At 31.7% G+C, this 25,637-nt stretch overlaps 2 protein-coding genes across 2 annotated transcripts in view; both read left to right on the top strand.

The window, feature by feature from the left end:
- The window catches only part of LOC139489956 (uncharacterized), a 61,427-nt gene extending 44,049 nt beyond the window's left edge, over positions 1-17,378 (top strand). Inside the window, exons 7-12 of the mRNA XM_071276806.1 lie at positions 1,672-1,942; positions 11,492-11,596; positions 15,153-15,212; positions 15,934-15,993; positions 16,785-16,844; positions 17,311-17,378. Of these exons, the coding sequence (XP_071132907.1) occupies positions 1,672-1,942; positions 11,492-11,596; positions 15,153-15,212; positions 15,934-15,993; positions 16,785-16,844; positions 17,311-17,378 (624 nt within the window). The remainder of the gene's footprint in view (positions 1-1,671; positions 1,943-11,491; positions 11,597-15,152; positions 15,213-15,933; positions 15,994-16,784; positions 16,845-17,310) is intronic.
- Positions 17,379-19,862: 2,484 nt separating this feature from the next.
- LOC139489957 (polycystin family receptor for egg jelly-like) overlaps positions 19,863-25,637 on the top strand; it is a 59,120-nt gene continuing 53,345 nt past the window's right edge. Inside the window, exons 1-3 of the mRNA XM_071276807.1 lie at positions 19,863-19,953; positions 20,212-20,271; positions 22,353-22,412. Coding sequence (XP_071132908.1) covers positions 19,863-19,953; positions 20,212-20,271; positions 22,353-22,412 — 211 coding nt within the window. The remainder of the gene's footprint in view (positions 19,954-20,211; positions 20,272-22,352; positions 22,413-25,637) is intronic.

Raw genomic sequence — 25,637 nt, forward strand, 5'->3', positions numbered from 1 at the left:
GAGATTTACATAGAACAAAGGTGTATCAAAACAAAAGCTTTAGAACATTTGACATAACAATAACACTTGAGACAGGACGCACATATTAACTGACTTTACGTAAAAGAAGAATAGACACAGCATAGATAAAATATAAGAGAATGAAAAGGTGGTTGATCATAAAGTTTCGAACTATTCACAGAATATATAGTAGTTACAGCATAATGAAATGCATATTTTACACAACAAAGTTTAGCAATGACATATCATACAATTGTTTGACCAAACAAATTACTAATTTTACATAACAAAGAGATGCCGTGTCAGGAAATAAAGGTATCTGCACATAACATAAAGAAGAAATGACAGGACGTAAAGGCAAATCGACAAAACACATTAAACATTTACACTATAAGACAGTTCCGGCGTTCCATACTCTGTTATTAGACTTTTGACTATGTGAATTTAAGCATGGAAGCAATTTGGGTACTCCTAATTTCAGAATCATTGATGGTTTGTAGGTCAGTTTAGACCAATTTTTCTATGATTCCATATGGAATAAAAATCAAATTGGTGTACCTTTATAATAAAGAAGGATAGGGCTACAAAATAAACACAGAATGGACATTTTTGTTTTCATCATAAAAAAACGTAGATGAAAAAACTGTCAAAATAGGTGCAATTTGGGTACCGTCACGTTATATTTATTAAGATACTACTAAGTGGTTCTTTAATTGAAATTATTTGTCAGGTATCAGCTATGATCACATGGGTTTTAAATTGTATTATAATTAAGACATATATATATATTAATATGACTACCTGCAAAGCATAGATACAAGTTTTTATTTAAACAGTATTTTCTTCTGAATAAATTGTCTTTAAATGACGATTATGACTATTGTTCGTAGGTCCGTCTTGAACTGTTTCTCTGAAATTAATACCAATACTCATTTCAACCAACATTTTTATGAAAGGTTTTAATGATGTCCAGAACACATTTAACAATTTTATTCGTGCCGACCAACACACATAGCCGGTATGTTTTGTATATTATCTTTAAAACGTTCTAATAGAGAAAATCTGACAAGGGAAATATGTTTAAATGTCAAGATCTACCTAGTATGTCTAATTTGAGAAAAATGTCTGATAGCTCCTTCAGTATAGAAGTTGGCTTTGTATTGCACTTAATTGACTATTTTTTCCTTTTTTTAATGGTTGCATATAACCTTGTAAACAATAAAAGATATAAAAAAGATCTACGAAAAAATCAACATGGACGAATTGTCAGCCGACTCTTTATTGAAGTTATCGTCCTTAAATGACGATTTTTATCCTTCTAATGCTTTTGGCAAAACTATAGCAGAATGATCATAGATACAGTAAATAGCAAAAATTATCAGCAAGCTGATATGTTTTTTGTTTCATATGATTTGATTGAATTTGTTCCTAGTCCTCAACGACGTCGTTATTTCATTTTGTAGGTAAAATCGGAGATCAGAGAAAAATAAAAATCAAGCTGTTTCATATATCACAAACTGGATAACACAATTAAAAAAATAATTCTTCTTTATGTTTACCTTAGCTCTTACTTCGGTAAGAGACTACATATGTTTCTAGTGCATTAATTGACTAAACCAGAACAATAGTGATAATACTGCAGACATTAAAAGGGTAATTCGTCCATTTCAGATAAAAGCAGAAAGTGGAAATAATCAGGGCTACCAGTTCTATCCAGCTGGTTCATCTATGACAGACGGGACGACAGACAGTAATAATACAAAGTTTGGATCATTCATTTATGGCTTTACTGATGACAAAATTTACTATTGGACACCGTTTGTCAATACATCCGGGTGTGTTCTGTTATTGGATGGTTTATGGGGTTCACAGAATCTTCAACACTGTCTGAGTGAAAATGACGTGGCACTGATGATAACGTTCAATGTACTCACATTAGGAGGTATGATAAACGATTTGTAGCAATGCGTTCTCTCTTTCGGTGGTATGCAGGGGAGCCAATTTGCATTATATATGCGTCACAAACCATATGTCCTTTTCGCCAAAATAAGATAATAAAGGAGTAGGCCCGGTAAGGGCCGATTTTGGCCTCAAATTTCAGGTTCATCGAACGAAAGATTTTGGACACTTTTTAAACACTTAAGTGTCTATTTAAATATTGATTCAACTAGTTTATGTAAAAGTTCTAGCTGATTTAGTCATTAAAAACGCTCCGATTGAAGCTTAAATATGAAAAATCTATAAAATATTCCAAAAAACGTCACTTTTCAGATGTTTTTTGTCAAAAATGAAAGTGGCCGCATCCGTGTTCATCCTCAAGCTTTGTATATGTTATGTTATATCATCAAATACAACTTACATTTCAATATTATGAATGAACACGAATGCGGCCACTTTCATTTTAGACTCCAATAATACAGGTTAATAGTAGTTTCAATATACATAAAGTTTAACTAATCAGGTTATATCTATATAAAAATACTTGCATTAATCTATTCATTTCGACTATATTACATATTACCCCATATCGAGGCTCGATTACAGAGTTTTTTTTTGTAGTGCATTTCTTCAGAACAATAGATACAAATTACAAAAATCCCTTGACTGGTGCGTTATCTCAATTATTTTTATTACAGCGTAGTGAACTACGTTTGGGAGATATTAAATCAAAATTATAGAAAAATCTACCAGTTCTAACTCAAAATATGGACACTTTTATAAGTTAAAGGGACACTAGCTGTCAAATTCATATTCACCGATTTGACTCAAATTCTCATATGAGATTTATAAGAAAGTCAAACATTCAATTTATAAAAAAGTCTAAAATAAGCAATTTACAGTGCATTGGCTCGATTAGATGTACAATGTAGCTTCGTTTGGTATGTAGTTTAGCTTATACGCCATCTAACTAACTATCGAGATGATGACCCCAAAAAATACCGACGGTCACGTAACACGATATGAACATAAACCTAAATACAAATAGATATATGAACCTCTTGCAATTGAATTTTTCTATGTCAGTTTGATTTCAATTTAAGGTTAAGAACTTTCGATTGTACTTGTATAAGAATGATTTTTGGTGGATCGATTCAGTCAATCAAATGATTTACCTTTGTTTCACTTTCAATGCTGCCATTCTCTTTTAATAGCCTAACACGTATCAATCATGCATAATCCATCTCTAGCTAAGGGGTTAAATTAAAGTTCACATGAATACGGATTCAATGAGTTCGAATTATTCATTTGCCAGTGAATAATTCATCATCGATGTTTCTTAGCTTATTTTGACAAAATTGAAACATACTGGCTGCTAATAGCGAATTAGTATTTCATTATGTCACTTTCATTAATGATCGAAAAAAACATAATTTAAATTGTTTATGCATCTCGTAGCTAGTGTCCCTTTAAAAGGAGTCTTTAATTCAGTTCGACAGCTTTAGACATACATGTTTTCAATTTTTTCAACTGGACTAAAACCATTACCTTTATCTTGAAATTCATAACCCAAAATTGTAATCATTAAATTGAAAGAAACAAATTAGGAAGGTGTATGAACACAAATACATCAAAGGTCGATTACTGCATTCGCGGACAGTCACCACGGCAATAAAATGTCTCATTACCTCAAAGTATACATATGGAGCATTGTTTCAGAATAGGTGACCGTAATTGATAACGTGTATATATTTTTTAAATCTAATACATGTAATATTAGATATGCATTCTGACAATTTCTTATTGTGTATGTAAAAGAGGGACGAAAGATACCAAAGGGACAGTCAAACTCATAAATCTAAAACAAACTGACAACGCCATGGCTGAAAATGAAAAAGACAAACAGAAAAACAACAGTACGTATGACACAACATAGAAAACTAAAGAATAAACAACACGAACCCCACCAAAAACTAGGGGTGATCTCAGGTGCTCCGGAAGGGTAAGCAGATCCTGCTCCACATGTGGCACCCGTCGTGTTGCTTATGTGATTACAAATCCGGTAAATAGTCTAATTCGGTAGGTCACATTCATAAATCTGTGTTCTCGTGAAAACGATCGAAAAATCTATTTTGAATAAACACTAATACTTGTAAATGAACATATTGAAGAAAAATTGTCACTTTAATACGGGGACAAACTTTTTCAAAACCGAATAATAAAAATATGGTTCTGTAGGAAAATTGTTCCGTTTTCATCAAAGTGTTTTCAACTATTTTGGTTCTTCATTTTTTAATGCGTTGAAAACATATCACTTATTGAGTTTCGTTACTATAAAGGGGGAACTGTTCTCCGTTTGATTGGATGGACTGCCACAAATTAAAACTACATAAAATTAAGGTCTTTAAAATGCATCAGTTTCCCATTTTCAATAATATACTTCCTCGTTTCTATAACTTCGTCTCTTAAACTTATGTATGATATTCTCCTTGGACACTTTTCGGAAGTTTTAGTAGAAGCACAACATGAAAAATTTATTTCATTATTTAATTTTATGTTCTGTGTTATAAAAATCTCTTGCCTTTTAACCTTATATGTGCGATCATCTCTATTGAAATCCTTTACTTTACTAATTGTGTTACTAATTTACAGTATTCCAGTATCTTCCCCTTGAATGACCTTTTTAAACTATGGTCGTGTTTGTTTTATTTAAACTGGTTTCGGTTTCTAAATTGTTTGAAGCACCTCCTGCATTTGATGTTCAAACCGATCCTGAACTAGTTCGAAGCTGAAACTGGTCGTTAAATACATTTGTCATGTGATAACGTGTTACTCTATAGAACTGTTTATGATTTATGTAAGGTATATTAACATTAGTTGTATTTATATGACCGAAAAGGTGAAAAAAATTTAAAGGATAAACACCTATAAAAAAAACAAATATAAAAATGTATCAAGGTCAATGCTAAAATTTCGAAGTCATTGCCAAGAATTAGTCCGGTTTAAGGGAGGTAATCCAATCTTGTCAATAAATTTATTTCAAGGACTGATAACTCTAGCCTACATTGTTATCAATCTATCCTAGCGTGTGTGGTTAAATATCCAGGTCTGGCAATTAGCACCTTGTACTTTTTGTCTCTTATCTTAAAATTCATGTTATAAACATACACAATAAATGTTCTGATTATATCATGGAAATTGATAATATATCAAGAACCGACTATGTTAACATTTTGGATATAGTTTTCTAAAAATTTTCGTAAAACCCATTGAGCGCTTATGAATGCATCTATAACAAGCTGCTATCCCTTTGACACATTCCCTGTTTCCATTCTCTATTTTATTTCAGTTTTGATACGTTAGCTGGTTGTTACAATTAACAAAGTGTCTTTTGTTTTAAGTTTTATATTATTATTTTTTTAATAGATTTTTTATTATCATTTTTTTTTCGAGGAATGATTGGGATTTGTTTAAAAAAAAATTGTGTGTGTTAATACCACTTAACATTTCGCTTGTAATAATTGTAGGTCGGTTTTTGTCCTTTTTTTCTTTTCGTAGTTTGAATCTTTGATATAAAAGTTTGCCAGTTAAATAAATATAGCTCCCCCTTGTTTTGCTCATTCGATAAATCGGCAATCGTTTACTCGAGCAACATTCATCAATTTAAAAGTCGTCACGTCACAAGCATAACATAAATGTGTTTTAATTGAGAGCTATAATAAAAGATGATGTTAACGGCAATGAGACAGCAACCAAATGACAGAAATAACCAAATAACGCCTAGATATGGCAATACTCAGGCTACATGGTCCTGGCTTGGAACAAATATATATAATCACATAATTCGGTCATATTATTCGTACATAAACATAAGTTGCATTTAAAGAAATAAGTGTGTTTTTCTCAACAACAATTATTTTGACCCAATCCAATACTAAATGTTAACAAAGGAACCATAGGACGTTAGGCTATATTACAATTCAATCCCATTGTAATATTATGAATAGTTATCAATAAAATGTCTATACACGTAAAGAAAGTAATGCTTACGACCAGAAATGGTTGTCTTGTGATAGCCCGTACAGACGCGGCTCGTTTTTTTCTGACATGAACGTTAACTGAAGTAATTCAGGTCCTATAACCATAAAAGTACAATACTTAATACAAATTTCAAACTTTAATAACTTGTAAGCCTATGAACTCAATGCAAGTTGTGAATACTAGTGCGCAAACTCTACTTAAAAGGGTTGTGGGATACAAGAGAAGTTGGAACAATACGTTTTGAACTCAGTACTAATACTCCTATAGAGAATGACATACAAAGAAGCCTAGTGTTGGTCATAAGAATAGCCAAGATTCTTCGTTGATTGATATAAAATGCATGATCAATCATATTTTATATTCTTTTTTTTTTATGGCGTAGTCCGTCGGGTCGGGTCAATCTTTCAAAACAGAGGCTGCAGACACCAAGGGGACACTCATGACTAACAAGTCGAAAAAAAACACTTAAAAATACTGACAACGCCATGCATGGCAAATAAGGCGTTAATTAGTTGACATATGGAATAAAATTAAAATACAAATTGTTTCCATCGAGAAAAAGGGGGGAGGTCTTTGCCAAAAGCACCAATACGAGAAATGTTAACTGAAATTTTCTTTATAAAAATATTGGCGTAATAAACAACTCTTTATGAAATAAACTCGCTATGTCTCGACACCAAACAATCTTAATTATGCATAGTAGAGAACGAAATAAACCAAACTCACATTGATCATTGCACAAATATGAGATGCGATTCTTAGAGAAAATATTCTAGCAAAAAGTATCAATATTGTACAAAAATGTATCGATCGACTATTTACAAGTTGTTTATCTCCTATCATACATGTACTCCGCGGGAGGTTATCAAACATCTTACTTTACAATATTACAAGTGGACAATGCAACAATCGCATACTATGTACAGATCATGGAAGTGTTATATTAACATTTTTCTTCCATGTTCAGATCAAGGGTATTATAAACTGGTCAACCATTTCATCTAAAGCACCACCCAAAAGTGATCTCTTAATCATGCTACCAAGTAATAAATGCCACACGCACTATATTCTGTGTTTAATTTGAAAGAAAGAATACGACACTGGTCATTCTTCTTTTGTGAAGAGTAATGCTGTATTTATTTTTTTTTCTCTTTCAAGAAATAATTTGTCATCAAACTATATATTTCTGTCATGGGTTGATACCCGATATCCTTTATTATTCTATCACGAAATATTAGTTTGTTTTTTTTTACTAAACTCTCATATCTTTGAAGGAAACGTTATATATTGTATAACCGGTACAGAGAAGCTCCAAGTTATTATTATAACAATTTACAGTACTGTTTTGCCATCATATCGAGAAAAATATATAGTTATTCTTGTTTCATTGTTTCGTACACTGAATCTCTTGGCCTTATATAAATATATGATGACTATGATGAATGATTGATATTGATACATCCTTATACCCAGAGTCGACCACCTACTCTTGTTTAGTATATCCTCATGTACCTGCAGCTCTCAATTACTTCTTTTTAATTAACCGAATCTTAACTTTATTGGTTTTGTCACGTTGTGACCTTCTCATAGAGATTATACTATCATTACCTAATTTTGAATATTTGTATAGTCTGATAGTAAGCTGCTAATACTTATAAAATCTTCATATAAATAAATTTGAAACATATTGACTATAATGTATTTCAATTTGGTTTTTTTTTAATTTGAAAATAATAGTGCACGATTAATTTTAAACCATTGTTTTTTAAATATTTTATTTATGTTTAATACGAAATATAGATTTATACATGTGTATATAATTTAAGTTGTAACAAAGATAACGTGTACAGTAAAATTTTTAAACATATACCAATTAAAACATTTATAAATTACTAATTTTAAATACGAAAAATCTATTTTGTGATGTATAATGATATATACAGCGCTGCATGACATCTTAGTGCTCGTGTATATCATTTTACACTAATCGTGACGCTCGTCATTGAATATTGGTAAAATGTTCATTTTTGTATTAAAGATGGTATCAAGAGTAATATATTTTTAAATGTCGAAACTTATATCAAAAGATTCTGCAATCTTTCTACTTTTAAATGATAACAAGGTCAAATAAATGTACTTTGATTTAGTATTTTAAAATATTTTTTAAAGATGTGCCCTTATTGGTTATCAATTACTTTTTACCATGTAAGTATTTGTAACAATGACTGTTACTAAAGTTAAATTGGTATCAAGAAAGAAAAATCCGAAAAAATAAATAAAAATATTACCTGTTTGCTAAAATATTGAAGAACATAATGCAAACAAAGGTGAAACCAATTTTTTATAAGAAAATGTTTAAATCGTCAATTGAAATGTATTTCCCGTTGACTTCTATATATCGAATTCATAGATAAAATCTATGACCAGTGACGCATGCGCATTACGGACCGGACTGATTCTTGACAATGTTAAATTTTCGTAAACGCTAACAGTTATATAGGAATTTCAATCATAAAACAATTACTAGTAAAATTTCAATTTACAACTACATGCATATATGGCAATATAATAACAATACTGGTGTTTATGTTTTAAAGAAATCGTTCCCCCCTCAAACAGTCCTGACATGTATCATTACAATCTATGTTTATCAACAGAAGTAAAACAGTAATGCAATAGTTCGTCGTATCGATCTTACAGAAAGAAGAATCCATGACATCGATAGGATTGTTTTAGAATTAAAAATACATAATTTTTTTAATATTCATTTTAAGAATAATATGACAATCGTTACTCATGTTCTCACTTAATAAATACGTAGTACAAGTTTTTTTTAGACCAAATGCATTGCATGCTGCCCTTCACTAAAATGAAGTTATTTATAACGTTACTACATGTGAGTGCAAATTTTCTAATTAAATATTTATCTTTTACGTAAATCCTATTATTATAACTATGTAAACAAAAATATATTTTGTTTGCAGAAAACTATTTTATATCATATTCAGATGTGGGTATTATCCATATATGTTTAACTCTCATTTTTTATTTAAATATAAGGAAATGTAAGTCAAAACGTGACACCATTTCGAGCTATTTTCTATTTTGATGTTCATCGATGCGTACATTTGTACTTTATTCTCATATTTTGATTTTACATAAAAGAGTTGTGATACCAGGTAATTATCTTCTCCAGTTACAATAACAAATAAATAAATAATGCATGTCTCACTTACATGCAATTAATATATATATTGGGGTATAGAAATACGATCATGTTGTGCATGGACAATCGGATAATAATACAAATCTTGTGTTCGCGCTTGACTTCAAATTTCGTTTTTTGATTGTCACAAATTCATAAATAAGTCAGGTCGGATATGTGACTTGAACATACCCTTCTGCCATTCAGATGTGAATTGTTAGTTCTCAGTTCTGGTATAGGTTAATGACTTCTGTAAACCCCGTAGTCTATGATCAAACTCCGCTTCTTTTCACAAATATCCGGCCAAGGAAACGTGTTAAAACTTTTGTTACATAAACACACCGATGAAAAGAAAAAAAAGTTTATCATGTCTGGTGAAAAAAAACCACATAGGAAAACCAGAACACATATGTATTGGTACCAAATCTTAACCAAAATAACACCAAACGCACCGTTGATTTAGAAATATCAATTTTTTTTTACTCACTATATCAATATAAGATCTTTATTTTTATTATGAAAATGATAGTGACGTTTAGCGTCCATCGTCAAATAAAATGCATAGTTAAGTCGAGAAACTTTTTAAGCAATATGGAAACGAAGCCTGCTTTTTAATGGACAGACACACTGATCCAAACTTTCAACGCTCTTGTTCACAAGGTAGCAGTTCGCAATACGAAATGTCATCCTACACATTTTCTGTCTCCGAGCCAACCAATATCTCCCTTATCTTCTTATTGCCACTTGCTTAATTGAGAAGCAGCAACTGCCAAATACGAGGCGTTGGTGTGACCCGGTCGAGTAATCGAACACGTCAATTAATTATTCAATATTTTAAAGTACTTTTGATAAGCGACTGTTCATCCCGGGTCTTAAGGATGTACTTAGGTGAGGTTTTAGAATTCGTGTCAAATGTTTGGATTCCTTGGTGTTTTTCCATACAATACTAGGTAAAATATTTTGTCCCATAACACCCAATTTTTGTTTTCATATAAGACTAAATAGCTCAGAAAGGTCATTTACCAAAATTTTAGAAGAATCTTGATTTTCTCTATTTTTGTCTGAGGCCCAAATAATACCAATGCAAATATAAGGTAAAAGTCTGAGTTAGTCTTTTCCCGCCATATTTTGAATCTCAAATATCTCGAAAAGGAGGACCATGAATTATCAATATTTTTAGTTATTTTTTTTTATCCTTAACGAATGCACTACCAGCTTATAGTATCAATTTTTAATTCTTGATTTATTAGTTTTCATCTAACCTCACCTAAGTACAACCTTAAAGGTTTTCTTGTCTTCATAGTTTGTTGTATTATTCAGAAGAAATAATATGCAAAAAAGCTGACATCTTAAAAATAAGATATGATCCGTCCTTGAACTTTGATAATAATGATTTGACGGAAATTGCAACGTACGAATATTTGAAGACCTGGCAATTATCATCCAGCTAATAAAAGCTCTCTTTTACAAGGTGGAAATAACGAATGCGTATATTTTAGTTACAAATCAGCATCTTACAATTCTTCGAGTTAACTTCATACATGTATAACTGTATAAGAAATAATCGTACTGTTATTATGTTCGGTTCATTTAAAAGGTCGGACATTAAATAGAACATAACGGGGACCAAAACGGAACCTAAAGTAAAGATGTAGTAACTGGGTACAGATGCGCATTAGTTTTTCCATAGGCCGTAATGGTAACGTTTTCTTCTGTTGCTCAGTCCATATCGTTAACTTGGATATGTGTGATGGCTCGTTTCGAAGCTGAGACATTTTGACATATGTGGTTAAATTTTCGGGGTACGAAGTGAGATTACTTTTTCCGTAAATTAGCAAACCTCGAGTATCCTTTTGTGATGCGGCTCCTCATGGTAAATAATCCCATTTTTAACACAAAAAGTTCTTTGAAAATTTAATACTTTGAACACATTTAATAGCTCCATAGATTTTACACATTTATTCTGTGTTCCCCTACTTTCTAAATTAACTCAAATGGTTAAGCTCAGTCACTTGTTTATCATAGAAAAGTGTCAAATATCACTACACAGAGAATTTTTGTTTACACGTGACTTTTGAGTTCCTCATTTCAAGGCGCATTAGGGATCTTGTCCCAACTATTGTAAGGGTTTATTTTTCTGATGGAGAGAGATGACTTCAGTATCTCCGTATTTTGACAGGTCAATCACATTTACCGTAAAAGAATTTAGAAAGCATCTTTTTTTGAATACTCTGTAATGGATTTTATACAATTAATATGTACATTAAATATGTAAATGTCACCATTGACATTCACGTTTCTTTGTAGAACCATGGCCAGCATGTGGTGTGTTTCCATGTGCAGGTGCATCAGACAGAGGACCAGAATGCAACTGTACAGGAAGTGGAAAGGAAGGACAGTTCTGTGATAACGGTTATTATATTTTATCTAATAGTATATCTTTATTTCTTTTTTATTTTAGAACACTTTATTCTTAAAATGTCAAAAAGTCAAACAATATAAAAAGGAAATTCCGTTACGAGTTATCAAGCAAAAACGCAGATTATTTTTAGTAAGAAAAACAAAACCAAACAAAAACATTTTAATAATGAACATTCAATATAGTGAGGGACGAAAGATACCAGAGGGACAGTCAAATCCATAAATCGAAAATATACTGACAACGCCATGGCTAAAAATATAAACAACAAACAGACAAATAATAGTATAATGACACAACATAGAAAACTAGATAATAAGCAACACGAACCCCACCAAAAACTAGGGCTGATTTTAATATAAGGGTATATTGCATCTCACATTTTCAGATATTAATTAAACAAAACGGGAGTGAAAAAATCGGATTTAAAAGAACACCAATCAGAGTGAGACTAGTATTGTCGACAAAAAACAGGCTTTCCTTTTAAGGTCCCTCATGATCCGGTTCTTCGTTTTTACATTCGAGTGTTTTTAATGAAGTTAAATCTTCAAAAAGCGTATCGGACACACGAATTATACAACAAAATGTGTTTTAATCAACATTATATATAAAGGCAACAGTAGTATACCGCTGTTCGAAAGTCATAAATCGATTAAGACAAAACCAAATCGAGGTCACAAATCAAAACCGAGGGAAACATAACAACTATAAGAGGAAAACAACGAAACAACAGAAACACGTGCACTGAAGTGAACAAAACAAACGACAATGCAACACACACAGAAACGAACTATAAGATAACTGCCATTTTCCTAACTTGGTACAGGACATTTTAAAAATAAATGTAGGTTTGAACCTGGTTTTGTGACCAGTTATAGTTTCATATTGGCATTAGCTATAGAATCCATGGCATAGATGAAGCGTTCGTAATGATTTATATTCACTGCAACGATGAAAACTTATGGTGCCGACCAATGAACGTGTGGAATAATTTCTCGCAGACAATGTAGTAGCATTATAGTAAATGTATTCCTTCCTCGGCAATTTCATTGCCGTAATGAGAGAAATTACTGGCATTATTTATCGATATACTTTAATGTAATATGATACATGATTTACAGATGGTATGTTGCAGCTTAACAATGGACAATTAACAGAAATAAGAAAAAAAACTGAAACGTGACTTACGTCATAGATCCTTGTTTTAACCCGATTTCAAATTACTAAACCAACAGGGTTTTCCTTTGCTACGTCATAAACTGTTTGGTTTGAAATCATTATCAATTATGTATTTTTAGTGATGTAAATCAATGTACAGTTCTTTTACATTGAAAAACAGATAACACACGCATATTTTATTCAATGACGTAAATTTTAACATTTAAATTTTCCCCGAAGGCACTGATTTGTACTCATTTCAAACATATATGTTTAAAGATGCTCATAACAAAAATACAAAATACAGTTGTTACATCAAACATTCACAGTAAATCGAATCTAAATTATAGAATATTGGCTCCCGGACTCCTAAACATTTTATTAAGTGAAACGTGTATCCTTTTGTATTACTGAGAGCAAATGTTGTGGAAAATTATGATTAAAACTATGTACAAATCAAAGGACAATAGTCAATATCGCATATAGGACATGACTCTCATATGATGCGAACCTATAAAATCACGCGTGCCCCAAAACCTGACTATCGTTTTATATTACTTTGCCCTAGATTTTAATCCTTTATATGAATCTTTGTTTGATTAATTCACAATTTTGGATTGTCATCTACATAACACACTGCAAGCAAATCTGCTTATTAGGGAGATATTTCTGTTTGTTATTCTATCAACATGTTACTAATCTATACAGCACAGAGACAAATGCCATCAGGTGGTACTATACATAGGACTATTTTCTTCTACAACGATATGCAAAGGGTGATACCCACATGCCATTCTATTATACTTATATCAAATTTAACAAATGGAAATGATCTGAAGTAATTTGTTTGTCGAGCCTGAAAATTTAGTTGCAGAAAGCTCGACATAGGGATAGTGATCCGGCGGCGACGTTGTTAGCTTATAATTACTTCTTAAAAGCTTTTTAGAAGATGGGAGACCTTGATGCTTCATACTTTGTATATATATGCCTTATGTTATGAAGTTTCCGTCTGTCATATGTTCAGTGTCCTTGACCTTTTTTCATGGTTCAGTGATTACTTAAAAAAAGTTAAGATTTTTTATAATTTTAATTTCTTTCTTATTATGAGTAAAAGGATAACTATATTAAGTATGTGCGTACTTTGAAAGGGCATCATGCCCGTCAGAAAGTTTTGATTTGACCTCGATCTCATTTCATAGATCAGTGGACAAGGTTTCGTTTTCGTGGTCAAGTCCATATATCAGATACTATAAGCAAAATGTCTACTATATTTGGTGTATGGAAATATTTAATGATGTACATGTCAATGAAATGTTGAGATAACCTCTGGTCAGTGAAATCTGTATTGGTATACAAATGTATACAGGAAGACACTATTTTACCATTACTGGAAATAAACTCATCATAGATACCAGGACTAAATTTTGTATATACGCCAGACGCGCGCTCGAATCCAAAAAAGTTAAAAAGGCCAAATAAAGTACGAAGTTGAAGAGCATTGAGGACCAAAATTCCTAAAAGTTTTACCAAATCCAAAGGGATTTTAAACATGTTCGACACTATTTTAAAATCGACCGTTTCACAGATAATAGGAATATGTGCATAATGTCGTAACTAAAATCCCGTCCACTTTTCACGAATGTGACCTTCCGAATTAGACTTATTACCGGAAGTGTACTTACATGGGCAAAACGACAGATGCCACATATAGAGAAAATTCCCAGGATCGTATTACCCTTCCGGAATACCTGAGATCACCTCAGTTTCCGATGGGGTTAGTGTTGCTTAGTCTAGTTTTTTATGATGTGTTTTGTTTACTATTGTTTCTCTGTTTGTCTTTTTCTGTTTTAGCCATGACGATGTCAGTTTATTTTCGACTTATGAGTTTGAATGTCCCTCTGGTATCTTTTGCCTCTCTATTATTCATTCTATTATACTAATACTGTACACCTTAACCAAAGGAGATAACATCTGGTTAGTGAGTTCAGCGTTGGTATACAAAGGTATACCGGGAGAAACTGTTTTCGCTTTGATGGACAAAGCATTGGAAAACATGATCGACATCATTTTAAAATTAACAAAGGAGATAGAGTTTTTTTTTGTTTAAGGAATTTATTATTCTATACCATGGCCAATTCAAAACTATATATTTTCAACTTTTTTTTAAAAACTTTTATCATCTCCCTTTAACTCCGTTTAAAAAAGGATATACTCATATCAATTTTTGGCTGCAAAAAATATAAGTATATTTGGCATGTTCATTAAATTAGAAAAACATAAATATATATAAAACGTAGACTTTTTCGATGCTAGGATGACCTGAGATCGAACAATTTAGTACATTTTGAGAACATGCGTCCCAATTAATCACTTCTTTTCCACATATTTTAGATACAACACAGTTTACAACAGTGGACAGGTTATCGACATCAGCATCAACACAAAGGCACGGTATGTCTAATTTCAGAAATGCTTTTTTTTTAGAACCAAAAGTGATAACATCTGGTCAGTGAGTTCAGCGTTGGTATACAAAGGTATACCGGGGGAAACTGTTTTCGCTTTGATGGATAAAGGATTGGAAAATATGAACGACATCATTTTAAAATTAACAAAGGAGATAGGTTGAGGTTTTTTATGTTTAAGGAATTTATTATTTTATACCAATTCAAAACTATATATATTCAACGTTTTTAAAAAAACTTTTTTCATCTCCCTATAATTTAATTTTGGAAGTAACGCGTCTTCTAATTGGCTGACGTTATTTTGTTAGCAGCCCATAGACATCATTTAGTCATGTGACCGTGACGTCGTCAACGTTTTTTCATGGTTTTCTACGGTTTGAAATGGAATTTAGAATTAAATTATAAGAAATGACTGTAATATTTTTTCTGTCTATTCGACAGCGCGTTATTCAGTGTGCACCAAATTTTTTATGTTATTTCTTCATAGACGGAAAAAATATTACAGTCATTCCTTAATTAACTCCGATTAAATAAGGATATACTCATATCAATTTTTGGCGGCAAAAAATATAAGTATATTTGGCATGCGCATTAAATCAGTAAAACATAAGTATATATGAAAAGTAGACTTTTTCTATTCAAGGATTACCTGAGGTCGAACAATTTAGTATATGCGTCACAATTAATCACTTCTTTTCCACATATTGTAGATACAACACAGTTTACAACAGTAGAAAGGTTATCGACATCAACTTCATCACAAAGTGACGGTATGTTCGATTTTATATATGCTGATTTCAAATTTAAATACTGTTTTGTAGTCACACAAGACTAAATATTCAAACAGCTTTTATCTTTCGTATGAAATGAATTTGCTCGAACAGGTCCCGCCTTTCATCACTGCAGTATACATTGTCCCCTTCGTGGCTCGAACTCGTTTCTGTACTTTGTTACAATGTGAAGGAGCAATAAAACAATCGATATTTTCATCTACCAAAAACAGTGTTTTGCAATGAAACCGAAAAGCTGCGTAAATGCGACAATTTTATAGATATGAATGTGATACAATTAATATTTTTGAGAATTTTTTGTTGACTGATGAAAAGCATCAGGAGGTTCTATACACACAACTATATTTTTCTACAATGATATACAAAGAGGGGTACCCACAGGCCATTATGTTATACTAATCAAATCTAACAAACGGAAATGATCTGAACTCATTTTGTTATACTAGTCCTGTACATGTTAATGCAATGTTGATATAACTTCTGGTCAGTGAAATCTGCATTGGTATACAAAGGTATATCGGAGTTCACTATTTTGGCATTACTTGGAAAAGGGATTTAAAACATGTTCGACACTATTTTAAAATTTACAGAGTGAATACAAAGGCCTGAGGTTTTTTTGTGTTTAAAGCATGTATTATGTTATACCAATTTTGGCTATTTATATTTAATTTTTCTTAAAAAATTCAATGCTAGGATGGCCTGAGGTCGGTTTTTTTGAACACTTTAAGAATGTGTGTGACAATTAATCACTTGTTTTTCACACATTTTAGAAACAACAGATATTACAACAGTGAAAACATTGTCGACATCAATATCATCACAAAGTGACGGTATGTCTTATTTCATATATGCATAATCGAAATTTTTAAATACTGGTTGGTTGTCTCACAAGACTCAATATGCACACAGGCCTTATCTTTAATATAACAGGAATTAATCGAAATGGTGTTAGCTATCAGAACAGATACTTCATTTCAACTCTGTGGCATACACTGTACCCTTCGGGGCTCAAACTCTATTCGGTACTTGGTGACACTGAGAAGGAGCAAAACAACAATCGATATATGAATCTGCCAAAACAGTGTTTTTGGGCAAAACTGAAAAAAGATTTGTGTATGCGACAATTTTGTAGATATGCATGTGATAAACGTAATATTTTGATAATGTTTTGATGACTGATGAAAAGCATCAGGTGGTACTATACAAAGAACCGTATTCCTCTACAAGGTTTAATACCACCATTGATTTCCCCCTATAAGTCTTTGTTAAAAGTGAACTTTTCAATAAATTGTGCAGAATTTGTCTCTGTTTCAAATAAGGAACTACTTGGCATGAGTAAAGTTTTATCCTACCCAGTACTATAGACAAACTTTCACATACCATTTCATTGCATATAAGAAAATAACCATCACTGGAAGTTAACAAATCAAATGTTTTCTGTTTTACCTTTGTAGTTTTAGTAACCATGTTACCTCAAGTTTTCAAAATATTCTATAGAAACACCAAATAAAAAAATAACGGTGCTTTGAAATACCCAAGATATATGTTGATGACCCAGAAATTTGTTACTGCAATGAAATTTTAGGATTATTTTCTACAACTGTCTAATTCAATTGAATATTTTTTTCCACCCTATTTCGTATGCAACCGGATGTGACGTACTATGAATTGGCGGTATTACACCTACAATGATATACAAAGGAGGATGTCCACAGTCCATTCCTTTTTTATTTGTGCATTTTAACAAATGAAAATCACCTGAAGTCATTTGGTATACCACTCCTTTAAATGTTAAATAGATTCAATCTGGTCAGTGAGGTCTGTGTTGGTATACAAATGTATACCAGAGAGCACTGTCTCTGCCTTGGTGAACTAAGTGTATTAAACATGTTCGACACTTTTTTTTTAATTTACACAGAAGATAGACCTAATGTTTTTGTGTTTAATAGATGTATTATTTCTACCAATTTTAGTCTATTTATATATACTTATTCAAAATTTTTAAATTTCGATTAAAAAAAAGATAGCAGCATGTCAATGTTTGGAGACATAAACAATAAATATGTTTGTTAAGCACATTATGCCGGGAAAACATAATTATATCTGAAACGTAGACTTGTTTGAATGCTAGGAAAACCTGACGTCCATTCTTAATGGATATTTTGAAAACGTGCGTAACAATTAATCACTTGTTTTCCAACATTTTAGATACAACAATTTTAACAACAAAGGAAAGGTGGTTGACGTCAACCTCATCACAAATTGAGGGTATGTTCATTTCTATAAAAGCTTATTTGAAATTAAATATGGTTTTGTAGTCAAACAAAACTAAATATGCACACATGCCTCATCTTTAATATAAAATTAATGTATTCGAAATGTGTAATAAACTCATCATAGATGCCAGTATTAAAATTTAATATTTACACCAGACGCGTTTCGTCTACAAAAAGACTCATCAGTGACGCTCGAATCAAAAATTGTGAGCTATCAGAACAGATCCCGCCTTATCAAATTTAACAAATGAATACGTAGATGACTAAAATTCATTTTGCTCTACTAGTCCTGTACATGTTGAACAAAGGAGATTCCGTTTTATCAGTGAGGTCAGGTTTGTATAACAAAGGTATACCGGAGGAAACTGTCTCTGCATTGGTGAACAAAGTGTGTTCAAATATGTTCGACAATATTTTAAAAATCACACAGAAGAAAGATTTAATGTTTTTGTGTTTAAAGGATTTATTGTTTTATACCAAATTAAGACTACTTATTTTCAAAGTTTCTTTGTAAGAAATCCTTTATCCGGATCAAAAAAATATAGGCTCATATCTATATTTGGCAACATAAAAACAAATGAATGTTTGTCATGCACATGGCGTTAGAAAAACCTAATTATATCTGACATGTAGAATTTTCAATATTAGGATGATCTGAGGTCAATACTGTTAATACATTTTGAGAACGCACATAACAATTAAACACTTGTTTTCCCAATATTTTAGATACAACAAGTGTGACAACAAAGGAAACGTTGTCAACATCATCTTCATCACAAAGGGAAGGTAGGTTCGATTTCAAATATTTTGCTTTTAATCTAAATACTGTTTTGTAGTCGACCAAGACTAATTGTGCAGATAAGCCTTATCTTTAGTATAAAATAAATTTCTTCGAAGTTTTTTTTAGTTATCAGATTAAATCCCACCTTTCATCACTGCAGTATACATTCTTGCCTTCGGGGCTCAATCTCATTTTGGTGCTTTGTGACAATGGATATGTACAATTAAACAATCGATATAATATGCATCTATCAAAATAGTGTTTTCGTCCCCGGGGGTATCACCAGCCCAGTAGTCAACACTTCGGTGTTGACATGAATATCAATCATGTGGTCATTTGTATGAATTTTCTGTTTACAAAACTTTGAATTTTTCGAAAAACTAAGGATTTTCTTATCCCAGGCATAGATTACCTTACCCGTATTTGGCACAACTTTTTGGAATTTGTGATCCACAATGCTCTTCAACTTTGTACTTGTTTGGCTTCATAAATATTTTGATATGAGCGTCACTGATGAGTCTTATGTAGACGAAACGCGCGTCTGGCGTACTAAATTATAATCCTGGTACCTTTGATAACTATTGCGTCAAAACTGAAAAGTTGCGTACATGCGACTATTTTATAGATATGAATGTGATACACTTAATATTTTTTTTTATAAATGTTTAATGACTGTCGAAACGCATCAGGTGGTACTATACACAGAATCATATTTTTCTACAATGATATCAAAGAGGGATACCCACATGCCATTATGTTATACTTATTTACAAATTTAACAAACAACAGAAATGACCTATAGTACTTTTGTTATACTAGTCCCGTACATGTTAAGCACAGGAGATGACCTCTGGTCAGTGAAGTCTGCATTGGTATACAAAGGTATATCTGTGGACACTATTTTGACATTAATGGGCAAAGGGATATTAAACAGGTTCGACACTATTCTAAAATTTACAGAGTGATAGGCCTGAGGTTTTTTTTTTTTGTGTTTAAGGGATTTATTATGTTATACTAATTGTGGCTATCTATTTCCAATTTTTCTTAAAATCTTCAATGCTAGGATGACTTGAGGTCGATTCTTTTGGACACTTTAAAAACGTACGTGACAATTAATCACTTGTTTTTCCCAAATTTTAGAAAGAACAGAAGTTACAACAGTGAAAACATTGTCGACATCAACATCATCACAAAGTGACGGTATGTTTTATATCATAAGTGCTTATTTGAAATTTCTAAATACTGTTTGGTAGTCTCACCAGACTCAATATGCACACAGGATTTATCTTTAATTAACCAGAATTAATCGAAATGGTGTTAGCTATCAGTGTAACCCTTTCATTATGGTGGTTTACATTGTGCCCTTCGGGGCTCAAACTTAATTCGGTACTTGGTGACACTTGGAAAGAGCAATAAAACAATCGATATATGTATCTGTCAAAATGTGTTTTCGGGCAAAAATAAAAGAAAATGCGTATATGCGACAATTTTGAACACATGCATGTGATATATGTAATAATTTGAAAATATTTTGATGACGGATGAAAAGCATCAGGTGGTACTTTAAAAAGAACCATATTCCTCTACAAGGTTTAAAACCACCATTGATTTTCCCCAATAACTCTTTGTTAAAAATTTACTTTTCAAAAAAATATTGCAGAATTTATCTTTGTTTCAAATAAAGAAATAATTGGCATGAGTAAAGTTTTTCCTGCCCAGTACTATAGACAAACTTTCACATACAGTTTCAATGTATATAAGAAAAAACATCACTGGAAGTTAACCAATCAAATGTTTACCTCTTTTTTACCTGTGTACAAGCTTTAGTAACCATGTAACCTCAAGTTTCCAAAATATTCTATAGAAACTCCAAATAAAAAAATAATGATGATTTGAAACACCCAAGATATATGTTTATGATCCAGAAATGTGTTACTGCAATGAAATATAGGATTAACTGTCTCTGCAAAGTGTATTTAACATGTTCGACAATATCTTAAAATGTACACAGAAGATATATCTAATGCTTTTGTGTTTGAAGGGATGTATTATTGCATACCAATTTTATACTGTTTTTAAATCTTTTTATACAAAAAACTTTTGTCAACTCCTTCAAACTCAAAAGATATGTCAATATTTGGCGACAAATAAACAAAAAGTGTGTTTGTTATTGACTTAACGCCGGAAAAACATAATTATATCTGAAAAGTACACTTTTTTATTACTAGGAAAAACTGACGTCCATTTTTAAGGGATATTTTGAGAACGTGCGTAACAATAAATTGTTTCCCTATATTTGAGATACAACAATGTTTACAACAAATGAAAGGTGGTCAACGTCAACCTCATCACAAATTGACGTATAAATGCTGAATTGAAATTAGAAAACAGTTTTGTAGTCACATAAAACTAAATATGCACACACCCCTCATCTTTAATATAAAATAAGTTTGCTCGAAATTGGGTTGGCTATCAGTGTTAGCCTTTCATCACTGGGGTTAACAGTATGCCCTTTGAGGCTTAAACTCATTTTGGTACTTTTTGAAAATTGGTAGGAGCAAAAAAGAATCGATATATGCATCTATCAAAATGGTGTTTTGCGGAGAAACTGAAAAGATACGTACATGCAACAATGTTCTACATATGCACGTAATTATTTAAAAAAAATTCTCAAAATTATGACAGATGAAAATAATCAGATGGTACTACACATAAGACCACATTCTACTTCAATGATATACAAAGGAGGTTACCTACAGGCCATTCTGTTATACTTTTCAAATTTAACAAATGCATACGTAGATGACCTAAAGTCATTTTGTTATGTCTGACCTGTATACGTCAAACAAAGGAGATTTCATGTGATCAGTGAGGTCAGTGTTGTATTACAAAGATATACCGTAGGACACTGTATCTGCATTGGTGAACAAAGGGTATTCAAATATGTTCCACAATATTTGAAAAATCACACAGAAGACAGGTCTAATGTTTTTGTGTTTAAAGGACTTATTGTTTTATACCAAATTAAGACTACTTATTTTCAAAGTTTCGTAAAAGGATTTTTTTCAACTCCCTTTAACTCGGATTAAAAAAAAATATCATATATCAATATTTGGCGACAAAAAAACCCCAAAAGAATGTTTGTCATGCACATGACGTTAGAAAAACATAATAATATCTGACATATAGAATTTTTAATACTAGGATGATCTGAGGTCAATACTTTTGAGACATATTGAGAACGCGCATAATAATTATACACTTGTTTCCCTATATTTTAGATACATCAAGTGTTACAACAGTGGAAAGATTGTCAACATCACCTTCATCACAAAGTGACGGTATGTCTAACTTCATAAAGGCTTATTTGAAATTTTTAAATATGCTTGGTAGTCACACAAGGCTCAATATGCACACAGGCCTTATCTTTAATATAACAAGAATTAATCGATATGTTGTAAGTATCAGAACTGGTACCGCCTTTCATTACCGTGGTATACATAGTGCCTTTCGGGGCTCCAAATCAATTCGGTACTTGGTGACACTTGAAAAGAGCAATAAAACAATTGATATATGTATCTGCCAAAATAGTGTGATGGGGAAAAATTGAAAAAGATGCGTGTATGCGAAAATTGTGTAGATATGCATGTGAAACATGTAATATTTTGAAAATGTTTTGATGACGGATGAAGAGCATCAGGTGGTACTATACAAAGAACCATATTCTTCTACAAGGTGAAATACCACCTTTGAATTTACCCTATTAGTCTTTGTTAAATTTGCATTTTTCAAACAATAGTGCAGAATTTATCTTTGTTTCAAATAAGGTCCTACTTGACACGAGTAAAGCTTTATCCTGTCGACAATTTTCCACATAACATGTCATTGCATTTAAGACAAATAACCATCACTGGAAGTAAACCAATCAAATGCTCACCTCTTTTTTACCTGTGTAAAAGCTTTAGTAACCATGTAACCTCAAGTTTCCAAAATATTCTATAGAAACACCAAATATATTAAAGAATGGTGCTTTGAAACATCCAAGATATATGTTTATGACCAAGAAAAGTGTTACTGCAATGCAATGTAGGATTACTTTTCTACAGCTGTCAAATTCAAGGGATTATTATTTTTTTCTAGACTCTGTTTTGTATGCAACCGGATGTGACGTAGTACGAATTGGTGGTATTAAATCTACAATGATATACAAAGGAGGTTGCCCACAGTCCATTCTATTATATGTATCAAATTTAAAAATAAATGAAAGTCACCTGAAGTCAATTGTCATTTTGTATACCAGTCTTGTTTTTGTATGTGCCTGTACCAAGTCAGGAGCCTGTAATTCAGTGGTTGTCATTTGTTTATGTACGTGTGTTACATATTTGTTTTTCGTTCATTTTTTTTTATATAAATAAGGCCGTTAGTTTTCTCGTTTGAATTGTTTTACATTGTCTTATCGGGTCCTTTTATAGCTGACTATGCGGTATGGGCTTTGTTCATTGTTGAAGGCCGTATGGTGACCTATAGTTGTTAATGTCTGTGTCATTTTGGTCTCTTGTGGACAGTTGTCTCATTAGCAATCATACCACATCTTCTTTTTGATATATTGTACATGTTAAACAAGAATATTCCATCTTGTCAGTGATGTTTGCGTTGGTATACAAAGGTATACCAGACGAACCTGTCTCTGCATTGGTGAACAAAGTGTATTAAACATGTTTGACAGTGTGTACAAATGTACACAGAAGATAGGCTTAATGTTTGGTTTTTGTTTGTTTAAGGATTGCATTCTTGAATACCAATTTAAGACTATTTATATATCTTTTCTTAGACATTTTTGTTCAACTCCCTTGAACTCCGATAAAAAAAAGAAAGGATAATGTCAATATTTGGCGACAAATAAAAAAATGTGTTTTTTATGCACATTACGCTGGAAAAAATCCATAATTATATCTGAAACGTACACATTTTTAATGCTAGGAAAACCTGATGTCCATTCTTCAGGGATATTTTGAAAACGTGCGAAACACTTAATCACTTGTTTTCCCTATATTTTAGATACAACATTTTTTACAACAAATGAAATGTGGTCAACGTCAACCTCATCACAAATTGACGGTATGTTCAATTTCATAAATGCGAAAATTTTGTAGATATGCATGTGATACATGTAATATTTTGAAAATGTTTTAATGACAGATGAAAAGCATCAGATGGTACTATACAAAGATCCGTATTCTTCTACAAGGTGTAATACTACCATTGAATTTACCTTTAAGTTATTAGTTTTTGTTAAATTTGCACTTTTCCAAAAATAGTGAAGAATTGTTCTTTGTTTCAAATAAAGAAATACTTGGCATGAGTAAAGTTTTATCCAGCCCAGTATTATAGACAAACTTTCACATACAGTTTTAATGTATATAAGAAAAAAAAACATCACTGGAAGTTAACCAATCAAATTGTTACCTCTTTTTTACCTGTTTACAAGCTTTAGTAACCATGTAACCTCAAGTTTCCAAAATATTCTATAGAAACACCAAATAAAAAAATAATGATGATTTGAAACACCCAAGATATATGTTTATGACCCAGAATGTGTAACTGCAATGAAATGTATGATTAATTGTCTCTGCAAAGTGTATTTGACATGTTCGACAATATCTTAAAATGTACACAGAAGATATATCTAATGTTTTTATGTTTTAAGGGATGTATTATTGCATACCAATTTTATACTATTTTTAAATCTTTGTTATGTGTTTGTGTGTTTTTTATTGACTTAACGCCGGAAAAATATAATGAGATCTGAAACGTACACTTTTTTATTGCTAGGAAAAACTTACGTCCATTTTTAAGGGATATTTTGAGAACGTGCGTAACAATTAATTTTTTCCCTATATTTCAGATACAACAATGTTTACAACAAATGAAAGGTGGTCAACGTCAACCTCATCACAACTTGACGGTATGTTCAATTTCATAAAAGCTGAATTGAAATTAGAAAACTGTTTTGTAGTCACATAAGACTAAATATGCACACAGCCCTCATCTTTAATATAAAATTAGTTTGCTCTAAATTGGGTTAGCTATCAGTGTTAACCTTTCATCACTGCGGTATACAGTATGCCCTTTGACGCTTGAACTTATTTTTTGTACTTTTTGAAAATTGGTAGGAGCAAAAAAGAATTGATATATGCATCTATCAAAATGGTGTTTTGCGGAGAAACTGAAAAGATACGTACATGCAACAATGTTCTACATATGCACGTAATTATTTTAAAAAAAATGATGACTGATGAAAATAATCAGATGGTACTATACATAAGACCACATTCTTCTTCAATGATATACAAAAGAGGTTACCTACAGGCCATTCTGTTATACTTTTCAAATTTAACAAATGTATACGTAGATGACCTAAAGTCATTTTGTTATACCTGACCTGTACTCGTCAAACACAGGAGATTCCATGTGATCAGTGAGGTCAGTGTTGTGAACAAAGGGTATTCAAATATGTTCCACAATATTTTTTTCAACTCCCTTTAACACGGATTAAAAAAATATGC

Source organism: Mytilus edulis, chromosome 9 (genome assembly GCF_963676685.1).
Source record: "Mytilus edulis chromosome 9, xbMytEdul2.2, whole genome shotgun sequence".
NCBI lineage: Eukaryota > Metazoa > Mollusca > Bivalvia > Mytilida > Mytilidae > Mytilus > Mytilus edulis.